We start from the raw sequence: 12,354 nt of genomic DNA on the forward strand, positions 1-12,354 counted from the left end.
CACTATACCATTATTAGTGTACTCATAACTCATTAAAAGGGAAATCAATCTCCATACCATTATTAGTGTATACATAGCTCATGGAAAGGGGGAAGCAATCTCCATATCATTATTAGTGTACTCTCTATACCATTATTAGTGTACTCACTATACCATTATTAGTGTACTCATAACTCATTAAAAGGGGAATCAATCTCCATACCATTATTAGTGTATACATAGCTCATGGAAAGGGGGAAGCAATCTCCATATCATTATTAGTGTACTCTCTATACCATTATTAGTGTACTCACTATACCATTATTAGTGTACTCATAACTCATTAAAAGGGGAATCAATCTGCATACCATTATTAGTGTATTCATAGCTCATGGAAAGGGGGAAGCAATCTCCTTACCATTATTAGTGTACTCATAGCTCATGGAAAGGGGGAAGCAATCTCCATATCATTATTAGTGTACTCTCTATACCATTATTAGTGTACTCACTATACCATTATTAGTGTACTCATAACTCATTAAAAGGGGAATCAATCTCCATACCATTATTAGTGTATTCATAGCTCATGGAAAGGGGGAAGCAATCTCCATATCATTATTAGTGTACTCTCTATACCATTATTAGTGTACTCACTATACCATTATTAGTGTACTCATAACTCATTAAAAGGGGAATCAATCTCCATACCATTATTAGTGTATTCATAGCTCATGGAAAGGTGGAAGCAATCTCCATACCAATATTAGTGTACTCTCTATACCATTATTAGTGTACTCATAACTCATTAAAAGGGGAATCAATCTGCATACCATTATTAGTGTATTCATAGCTCATGGAAAGGGGGAAGCAATCTCCTTACCATTATTAGTGTACTCATAGCTCATGGAAAGGGGGAAGCCATCTCCATATCATTATTAGTGTACTCTCTATACCATTATTAGTGTACTCACTATACCATTATTAGTGTACTCATAACTCATTAAAAGGGGAATCAATCTCCATACCATTATTAGTGTACTCATAGCTCATGGAAAGGGGGAAGCAATCTCCATATCATTATTAGTGTACTCTCTATACCATTATTAGTGTACTCATTATACCATTATTAGTGTACTCATTATACCATTATTAGTGTACTCATAACTCATTAAAAGGGGAATCAATCTCCATACCATTATTAGTGTATTCATAGCTCATGGAAAGGGGGAAGCAATCTCCATACCAATATTAGTGTACTCTCTATACCATTATTAGTGTACTCATAACTCATTAAAAGGGGAATCAATCTGCATACCATTATTAGTGTATTCATAGCTCATGGAAAGGGGGAAGCAATCTCCTTACCATTATTAGTGTACTCATAGCTCATGGAAAGGGGGAAGCAATCTCCATATCATTATTAGTGTACTCTCTATACCATTATTAGTGTACTCACTATACCATTATTAGTGTACTCATAACTCATTAAAAGGGGAATCAATCTCCATACCATTATTAGTGTACTCATAGCTCATGGAAAGGGGGAAGCAATCTCCATATCATTATTAGTGTACTCTCTATACCATTATTAGTGTACTCACTATACCATTATTAGTGTACTCATAACTCATTAAAAGGGGAATCAATCTCCATACCATTATTAGTGTACTCATAGCTCATGGAAAGGGGGAAGCAATCTCCATATCATTATTAGTGTACTCTCTATACCATTATTAGTGTACTCACTATACCATTATTAGTGTACTCATAACTCATTAAAAGGGGAATCAATCTCCATACCTTTATTAGTGTATTCATAGCTCATGGAAAGGGGGAAGCAATCTCCATACCAATATTAGTGTACTCTCTATACCATTATTAGTGTACTCATAACTCATTAAAAGGGGAATCAATCTGCATACCATTATTAGGGTATTCATAGCTCATGGAAAGGGGGAAGCAATCTCCTTACCATTATTAGTGTACTCATAGCTCATGGAAAGGGGGAAGCAATCTCCATATCATTATTAGTGTACTCTCTATACCATTATTAGTGTACTCACTATACCATTATTAGTGTACTCATAACTCATTAAAAGGGGAATCAATCTCCATACCATTATTAGTGTACTCATAGCTCATGGAAAGGGGGAAGCAATCTCCATATCATTATTAGTGTACTCTCTATACCATTATTAGTGTACTCACTATACCATTATTAGTGTACTCATAACTCATTAAAAGGGGAATCAATCTCCATACCATTATTAGTGTACTCATAGCTCATGGAAAGGGGGAAGCAATCTCCATATCATTATTAGTGTACTCTCTATACCATTATTAGTGTACTCTCTATACCATTATTAGTGTACTCACTATACCATTATTAGTGTACTCATAACTCATTAAAAGGGGAATCAATCTCCATACCTTTATTAGTGTATTCATAGCTCATGGAAAGGGGGAAGCAATCTCCATATCATTATTAGTGTACTCTCTATACCATTATTAGTGTACTCTCTATACCATTATTAGTGTACTCACTATACCATTATTAGTGTACTCATAACTCATTAAAAGGGGAATCAATATCCATACCATTATTAGTGTACTCATAGCTCATGGAAAGGGGGAAGCAATCTCCATATCATTATTAGTGTACTCTCTATACCATTATTAGTGTACTCACTATACCATTATTAGTGTACTCATAACTCATTAAAAGGGGAATCAATCTCCATACCATTATTAGTGTATTCATAGCTCATGGAAAGGGGGAAGCAATCTCCATACCAATATTAGTGTACTCTCTATACCATTATTAGTGTACTCATAACTCATTAAAAGGGGAATCAATCTGCATACCATTATTAGTGTATTCATAGCTCATGGAAAGGGGGAAGCAATCTCCTTACCATTATTAGTGTACTCATAGCTCATGGAAAGGGGGAAGCAATCTCCATATCATTATTAGTGTACTCTCTATACCATTATTAGTGTACTCACTATACCATTATTAGTGTACTCATAACTCATTAAAAGGGGAATCAATCTCCATACCATTATTAGTGTACTCATAGCTCATGGAAAGGGGGAAGCAATCTCCATATCATTATTAGTGTACTCTCTATACCATTATTAGTGTACTCACTATACCATTATTAGTGTACTCATAACTCATTAAAAGGGGAATCAATCTCCATACCATTATTAGTGTACTCATAGCTCATGGAAAGGGGGAAGCAATCTCCATATCATTATTAGTGTACTCTCTATACCATTATTAGTGTACTCACTATACCATTATTAGTGTACTCATAACTCATTAAAAGGGGAATCAATCTCCATACCATTATTAGTGTATTCATAGCTCATGGAAAGGGGGAAGCAATCTCCATACCAATATTAGTGTACTCTCTATACCATTATTAGTGTACTCATAACTCATTAAAAGGGGAATCAATCTGCATACCATTATTAGTGTATTCATAGCTCATGGAAAGGGGGAAGCAATCTCCTTACCATTATTAGTGTACTCATAGCTCATGGAAAGGGGGAAGCAATCTCCATATCATTATTAGTGTACTCTCTATACCATTATTAGTGTACTCACTATACCATTATTAGTGTACTCATAACTCATTAAAAGGGGAATCAATCTCCATACCATTATTAGTGTATTCATAGCTCATGGAAAGGGGGAAGCAATCTCCATACCAATATTAGTGTACTCTCTATACCATTATTAGTGTACTCATAACTCATTAAAAGGGGAATCAATCTGCATACCATTATTAGTGTATTCATAGCTCATGGAAAGGGGGAAGCAATCTCCTTACCATTATTAGTGTACTCATAGCTCATGGAAAGGGGGAAGCAATCTCCATATCATTATTAGTGTACTCTCTATACCATTATTAGTGTACTCTCTATACCATTATTAGTGTACTCATAACTCATTAAAAGGGGAATCAATCTGCATACCATTATTAGTGTATTCATAGCTCATGGAAAGGGGGAAGCAATCTCCTTACCATTATTAGTGTACTCATAGCTCATGGAAAGGGGGAAGCAATCTCCATATCATTATTAGTGTACTCTCTATACCATTATTAGTGTACTCACTATACCGTTATTAGTGTACTCATAACTCATTAAAAGGGGAAACAATCTCCATACCATTATTAGTGTATACATAGCTCATGGAAAGGGGGAAGCAATCTCCATATCATTATTAGTGTACTCTCTATACCATTATTAGTGTACTCACTATACCATTATTAGTGTACTCATAACTCATTAAAAGGGGAATCAATCTCCATACCATTATTAGTGTATACATAGCTCATGGAAAGGGGGAAGCAATCTCCATATCATTATTAGTGTACTCTCTATACCATTATTAGTGTACTCACTATACCATTATTAGTGTACTCATAACTCATTAAAAGGGGAATCAATCTGCATACCATTATTAGTGTATTCATAGCTCATGGAAAGGGGGAAGCAATCTCCTTACCATTATTAGTGTACTCATAGCTCATGGAAAGGGGGAAGCAATCTCCATATCATTATTAGTGTACTCTCTATACCATTATTAGTGTACTCACTATACCATTATTAGTGTACTCATAACTCATTAAAAGGGGAATCAATCTCCATACCATTATTAGTGTACTCATAGCTCATGGAAAGGGGGAAGCAATCTCCATATCATTATTAGTGTACTCTCTATACCATTATTAGTGTACTCATTATACCATTATTAGTGTACTCATAACTCATTAAAAGGGGAATCAATCTCCATACCATTATTAGTGTATTCATAGCTCATGGAAAGGGGGAAGCAATCTCCATACCAATATTAGTGTACTCTCTATACCATTATTAGTGTACTCATAACTCATTAAAAGGGGAATCAATCTGCATACCATTATTAGTGTATTCATAGCTCATGGAAAGGGGGAAGCAATCTCCTTACCATTATTAGTGTACTCATAGCTCATGGAAAGGGGGAAGCAATCTCCATATCATTATTAGTGTACTCTCTATACCATTATTAGTGTACTCACTATACCATTATTAGTGTACTCATAACTCATTAAAAGGGGAATCAATCTCCATACCATTATTAGTGTACTCATAGCTCATGGAAAGGGGGAAGCAATCTCCATATCATTATTAGTGTACTCTCTATACCATTATTAGTGTACTCACTATACCATTATATGTGTACTCATAACTCATTAAAAGGGGAATCAATCTCCATACCATTATTAGTGTACTCATAGCTCATGGAAAGGGGGAAGCAATCTCCATATCATTATTAGTGTACTCTCTATACCATTATTAGTGTACTCACTATACCATTATTAGTGTACTCACTATACCATTATTAGTGTACTCATAACTCATTAAAAGGGGAATCAATCTCCATACCATTATTAGTGTATTCATAGCTCATGGAAAGGGGGAAGCAATCTCCATACCAATATTAGTGTACTCTCTATACCATTATTAGTGTACTCATAACTCATTAAAAGGGGAATCAATCTGCATACCATTATTAGGGTATTCATAGCTCATGGAAAGGGGAAGCAATCTCCTTACCATTATTAGTGTACTCATAGCTCATGGAAAGGGGGAAGCAATCTCCATATCATTATTAGTGTACTCTCTATACCATTATTAGTGTACTCACTATACCATTATTAGTGTACTCATAACTCATTAAAAGGGGAATCAATCTCCATACCATTATTAGTGTACTCATAGCTCATGGAAAGGGGGAAGCAATCTCCATATCATTATTAGTGTACTCTCTATACCATTATTAGTGTACTCACTATACCATTATTAGTGTACTCATAACTCATTAAAAGGGGAATCAATCTCCATACCATTATTAGTGTACTCATAGCTCATGGAAAGGGGGAAGCAATCTCCATATCATTATTAGTGTACTCTCTATACCATTATTAGTGTACTCACTATACCATTATTAGTGTACTCATAACTCATTAAAAGGGGAATCAATCTCCATACCATTATTAGTGTATTCATAGCTCATGGAAAGGGGGAAGCAATCTCCATACCAATATTAGTGTACTCTCTATACCATTATTAGTGTACTCATAACTCATTAAAAGGGGAATCAATCTGCATACCATTATTAGGGTATTCATAGCTCATGGAAAGGGGGAAGCAATCTCCTTACCATTATTAGTGTACTCATAGCTCATGGAAAGGGGGAAGCAATCTCCATATCATTATTAGTGTACTCTCTATACCATTATTAGTGTACTCACTATACCATTATTAGTGTACTCATAACTCATTAAAAGGGGAATCAATCTCCATACCATTATTAGTGTACTCATAGCTCATGGAAAGGGGGAAGCAATCTCCATATCATTATTAGTGTACTCTCTATACCATTATTAGTGTACTCACTATACCATTATTAGTGTACTCATAACTCATTAAAAGGGGAATCAATCTCCATACCATTATTAGTGTACTCATAGCTCATGGAAAGGGGGAAGCAATCTCCATATCATTATTAGTGTACTCTCTATACCATTATTAGTGTACTCACTATACCATTATTAGTGTACTCATAACTCATTAAAAGGGGAATCAATCTCCATACCATTATTAGTGTATTCATAGCTCATGGAAAGGGGGAAGCAATCTCCATACCAATATTAGTGTACTCTCTATACCATTATTAGTGTACTCATAACTCATTAAAAGGGGAATCAATCTGCATACCATTATTAGTGTATTCATAGCTCATGGAAAGGGGGAAGCAATCTCCTTACCATTATTAGTGTACTCATAGCTCATGGAAAGGGGGAAGCAATCTCCATATCATTATTAGTGTACTCTCTATACCATTATTAGTGTACTCACTATACCATTATTAGTGTACTCATAACTCATTAAAAGGGGAATCAATCTCCATACCATTATTAGTGTACTCATAGCTCATGGAAAGGGGGAAGCAATCTCCATATCATTATTAGTGTACTCTCTATACCATTATTAGTGTACTCACTATACCATTATTAGTGTACTCATAACTCATTAAAAGGGGAATCAATCTCCATACCATTATTAGTGTATTCATAGCTCATGGAAAGGGGGAAGCAATCTCCATACCAATATTAGTGTACTCTCTATACCATTATTAGTGTACTCATAACTCATTAAAAGGGGAATCAATCTGCATACCATTATTAGTGTATTCATAGCTCATGGAAAGGGGGAAGCAATCTCCTTACCATTATTAGTGTACTCATAACTCATGGAAAGGGGGAATCAATCTCCATACTATTATTAGTGTATTCATAACTCATGGAAAGGGGTTACCCATGATAAAATCCACTCCTTCCCCCAGATGGCGGGAAGAAAGGATATTTATTTGCGCAACACGCGTTTCTATTATTAGTATAGCGTCGTAACTCAACCTCCTAAAAGTGTAATAACCCTGATTTAAACATTGAACTTACCTGATAATAGACTAAATCGGGCGTGTTACCATCGGGAGACCATACAAAATGAGCAGGTTCGCCATCCTCGCAATTTAACTCCAAGGTTTTATTGAATTCCTCAAAAGTGTTGACTTTCTCCGATTGATCCGTTGATTTGTGTTTGTATTCGCAATAACGACCGGCTACATACAAAAATTAAATATTATAACAAAAATATTTATTTTCTCTACATTTTAGCAAGATGTACATACCTCCTAATGGTTCGAAATTACCAGCGCGGTCCTTGCGTAACCCGGCGTAAATTTTGTGATACTTTGTTGGATAAATACGAGAATAGATTAGTTATTTGCGAATCCTTAGTTTTTTTACAAGGATTCTGTATAAGAAGGATAAGAAACGTTCAGTAAAACCCGTGCTAAAAAAACTTTGGTTGCCTTCTCAAATAAGTGACCTGCATGGAAATACATTTTATTTCCAGGCTCTTAATTACGTATTCTATTACAGCCAAGCAAGATTCTTCGACTTTGAGGAAATCGAAAAACTTTAATCTACCGATCACTGCCTGAATCAATCGTAGCCACTATTTTTACTCTCTTCTCATATCCTTCTTAGATGCAGAATCCTTCGTTTTTATTAGAATAAACCGATACACTTTTGACTAGAAACCTCCTTCACAGGAAGAAAACCATTAAAGGCCTTTTTTAAATGCTAAAGTATCAAACGTAGATATTGAAATTGTCTAAAAATCGCAGAATTTTCCCTGTGTCTTTACACGAAAAATGGATTTAACAAGATGTCACGGACATTTAAGTACACACAATCTCCCCAATGTAATAAATATATTTTTAATTGAAATTTGAACAAATTTTCAATCATCTTGCACATTAACTTAATAAACACAAGGGGAATTTGAAAATGAGTTTTTCGAGTTACCTGGTTTTGGAAATAAGGCAGGGAAACGCAAACACTTTAATTTAAATTAATTTTTTGACAAACCGAATTTTTCGAGTTAACAGGTTTTGGAAATAAGGTAGCGAAACTCCGAAAGAGTTAGATGGCGTCTGTTGTGGGGTCCGGCGAATTGCCCAGAAATCTCACTTAAAGGGAATATAACCTCGGGTATTTGGTGTGGAACACCAACTTTTTCAGCTCTGGCCGCTCTTGCCTTTGGCTTTAGAAATATTTGGCGCCACTGTACAGGGTAATTTGAAAAATTGAAGGGGTCTTCCATAAAGATTGCTTTGCATGTTATATTCCCTTTAAAATTCAAATTCTTAATGCAACCGGAAACGTTATTCAGAAATGATCAGTACTAACTATTATTATAATTTTCAACGAAGTCGGTCTTAGTTTAAAAGTAGATTTAAAGTCGAAAATTGGCCAAAAGTCACTAAAACTAAATTACAAACTTGTGGGCCCCCGATTTTCACAATTCATAACCGACTACCAAAGGCATGATATTTCCTTTCGACTAAGATATTCCTGGCCTTTCTAAGCCTAATTCTTGGAGAGTTATGTGGAATACAGTGGCATCGGCATCGGCTACACTGTACGTGAGTGAGCCTAGTACACACAAATCCCTTAGGTATTGTCAAGAATGTATTGAAGTTACTAAGAATATTAAACTACAGGATTCTGATTACCATCCTCGCAGCCTTTGGAGCTTAAATTCATCTGCTGTCCCATTCAAGTTTGCTATATGGTATGACCTTGAATGCCCCTTAAATGCAGACGAACTTTCTCCACAAAAGCTGTGAGGATGGTACCAGGGGTTAATGCTATGCTGAAATATTCTTAGTAACTTCAATACATTCTTGGTATTGTATGTAAAAAGCATTAAAATTAGTTTTTGTAATATATTAGTGAGTATTTATTCCCTTCCCGCCAAAAAATGTTAAATCAGCGCCATCTAGTACGAATAAAAGTATTAAAATCTAACCTCTAAGGGCTTCTCTCTAAATGTTTGCTACCCTGTAGTGAATCGGTCTTATAGTCACAAAATGAAGCTTAATTTACCTCGGACTCAATTTGCTTGGGTGTTTGTCCCACTCCGCCTTCGTGGTTGTTGGTGATGTAGAGCGGGTGGTACCGCGCTCTGATCATGGCGTCATTTCCAGCCTCGACGACAAAGGTGTAATTTTGACCCCTGACCACCGTGATTTCGGGAATGAGCATTCCGTTGACCCAATACGAAATTCCCCAAGGAACGATTCCTAAAACATTTCAAATACGCAATCAATACTAACTTCAACCAAATTAAATATAACGTGGCATAAGGAACTAAATAGCATAAGTAACATAATAGTCAAAAGTATAACCCTTTCTATTATCGCAATGGAACGACAATGGAATATTATTTATTAAAGTTTTTGTCATCAGCGAACCAGACTATCCTTAATCTTTGGGAGAATAGAGCGTGTCTTACTTCTTAATGTGTTATGTTACTTTTGATATAAAGCCAGTGTCGTTTCTTTTAGTTTGTATTTAGTTATTTTACAGGGCCCCGGTAAAACGATATTTCCCTTGAGAGCCATGTATAAGTGTACGTTTGATTGAAGAACTTCGTAATTAAGACCCATAAACCGGGCCCTCCAGCAGTAGCGGCCTTATGGGTTGCGAGGCCATAGGAAAATATTGGAAGTTCTAAAAACGCGAGGCCATATTGTAACAGTTCATAATATAGTTCTTTACTACATTAACTTCTCAAAATTTTGGACATAGGATTAATATTAGATCCAATCAAATCTGGAAAGGATCAAATATTGGTTGATCAAACTTTGTTCCCAAATAGTTTTAATCCAGAAATATTTAGCAAATTTGGAATCAAAATATTTTGATCCAGCGCGATTTGTAAAATTTGGAATAAAAATATTTTGATCCAGTGTGATTTGTAAAATTTGGAATCAAAATATTTTGATCCAGCGCGATTTGAAAAATTTGGAATAAAAATATTTTGATCCAGTGCGATTTGTAAAATTAGACTCAAAATATTTTGATCCAGCGCGATTTGAAAAATTTGGAATAAAAATATTTTGATCCAGTGCGATTTGTAAAATTAGACTCAAAATATTTTGATCTAGTGCGATTTGTCATATCGGGATCAAATTTTGATAAATCATACTGTAAACTAAGTAAATGTGAATTTCAAATTGACATGTTGATCGGCCTTTGGATTAATAATATAAGCTTTAAGTATGCACCATCGTTCGTTGGGCCTTGTTATTGCAAAAAGTGAATTTTTAAAACTGTGAATTACCAGTAATGGCTTGATATCCTCTTTCGCCACCAGTAGGTCCTATTTTCACGTAAAATGTGTTGGTGTCTTTGATGTGGAAAACGGGCCACGAGTTCGAGATTCGGGTGTCGTGAGTCACTTTGTTAATGTCGTCGTCGTGGTCGCTGTCGAAAAACGATCGGCAATTCACTTTTGGGTCGCGGCCGAATTTCATTTTTATCGCATCTGAAACGAAACAGTTAAAATTTAAAGCCAATTTCGGCTCGACGTGATGTAGCTCTTTTTCCAACAGATGTCGCTAGCGTCACTCAAAACAAGATGCTTACGCTACATTTTGAACCAAATGGTGGGGCATAAAAGTACCCCTCGCGTTGATTGACTCGTTTTAAAATTTGCTAAAAACTATATGGGATACATAATTTAGGTTAAAGTCTACTAAGTAGAGTATAAGTTGTCTAATTATAATACTCTACAATGGTTTAAGGCTCATTTGCTAAGGGGATTAGAGCCTTTTAAAAAGGTAACGTCATTGTAGGTCGATTTTCAAATACCCGAACTGTTACCAGATAGCGCTAATTATCCAAAAATCGTCACATTTTCGTATTTTTTTTATGTAGAATTTTCCCTGAGTTGTACTTTTGTTTAAAAGATTTACAAATAGTGTTAGAAGTTGCTCTTTTATAATAAATTAGTATTCAGTTCCCATCAAAAATTTTAAATTGGCGCCATCTGATATGAATAAAAGCATTGTTCTAAATGCTCATTTGTCTATTACAAAGGGGAATTGTTAATTAAGATTCACGTTATCATCCGTAACCTAATCACTCTAAAGTATGTCACAAAAGTTGACATTTCAATCTTAAAGTTGGCAAACTTCGAATTTCTATATTTCGAAGTAATATGATATTTGCTTTGTTATTTAAAGAAACTTCAATTCGTTAAAATATATTTAAAACGATATAATATAAATTTTTGTTCAGTTATGTATTGCTCCTCCAGATGCATTGGTCCCAAAATCCCAATATATACTTAGCCTTTTTCCAACTCTTTTCTATCCTGACTAAATTCCCAACGCGGTTTTTTATTTAATTTAAATAGACAAAGTAGTGCCATCGTTGAAACTGTTTTTGGTCGTATCTACAATCTTTAAGAAAACTAAATTTGATCCCATTGGATAGTAGATGTATAGGAATCCATGTACGGCTACTTCGACTTCACAAAAGACATACTATCATACGATAGACTAAATTCAAGGGCTTGAAATGGGTTTAAGACTAGCTATTACTTTATTGAAAGTAGTCGCACGAGTCTAATGTTATCCTAGGTGGAAGTATTTTTACTACAATGGAGTGTTGTCGTCCGATACGATTTTGAAAACTTGTAACGTCACAGCTGTAGTGTTAATAGTGGCCGCTATGACAGTTACCGTTTTTTATCCATAGGCAAATTACCATGGTGACGTCGCAGGGTTTCAGACGACAACACTCTATAGGGTACATGACGATGGAAAAGAAATAACGAACTGCAGTCCTATGAGCTTTTTAATATAATTGTTTTAGCCTCGTCTAATCACTTTTCATTTCTTCGTGTACCCGGTTTAGCTCAAAAAGAGAATGCTCGATCCATCCGAAGTTCCTAACTACT

At 35.2% G+C, this 12,354-nt stretch overlaps 1 protein-coding gene across 1 annotated transcript in view; it reads right to left on the bottom strand.

Moving 5' to 3' along the window:
- LOC149948760 (protein Skeletor, isoforms B/C-like) overlaps positions 1–12,354 on the bottom strand; it is a 67,982-nt gene that overhangs the window by 29,713 nt on the left and 25,915 nt on the right. Inside the window, exons 16-19 of the mRNA XM_090173897.1 lie at positions 10,732–10,935; positions 9,492–9,688; positions 7,727–7,787; positions 7,494–7,657 (exon numbers count right to left, since the gene is read on the bottom strand). Of these exons, the coding sequence (XP_090030023.1) occupies positions 7,494–7,657; positions 7,727–7,787; positions 9,492–9,688; positions 10,732–10,935 (626 nt within the window). The remainder of the gene's footprint in view (positions 1–7,493; positions 7,658–7,726; positions 7,788–9,491; positions 9,689–10,731; positions 10,936–12,354) is intronic.

The sequence above is a fragment of the Leiobunum rupestre genome, chromosome 4 (assembly GCF_980474605.1).
Source record: "Leiobunum rupestre chromosome 4, qqLeiRupe1.1.hap1, whole genome shotgun sequence".
Classification (NCBI taxonomy): domain Eukaryota; kingdom Metazoa; phylum Arthropoda; class Arachnida; order Opiliones; family Sclerosomatidae; genus Leiobunum; species Leiobunum rupestre.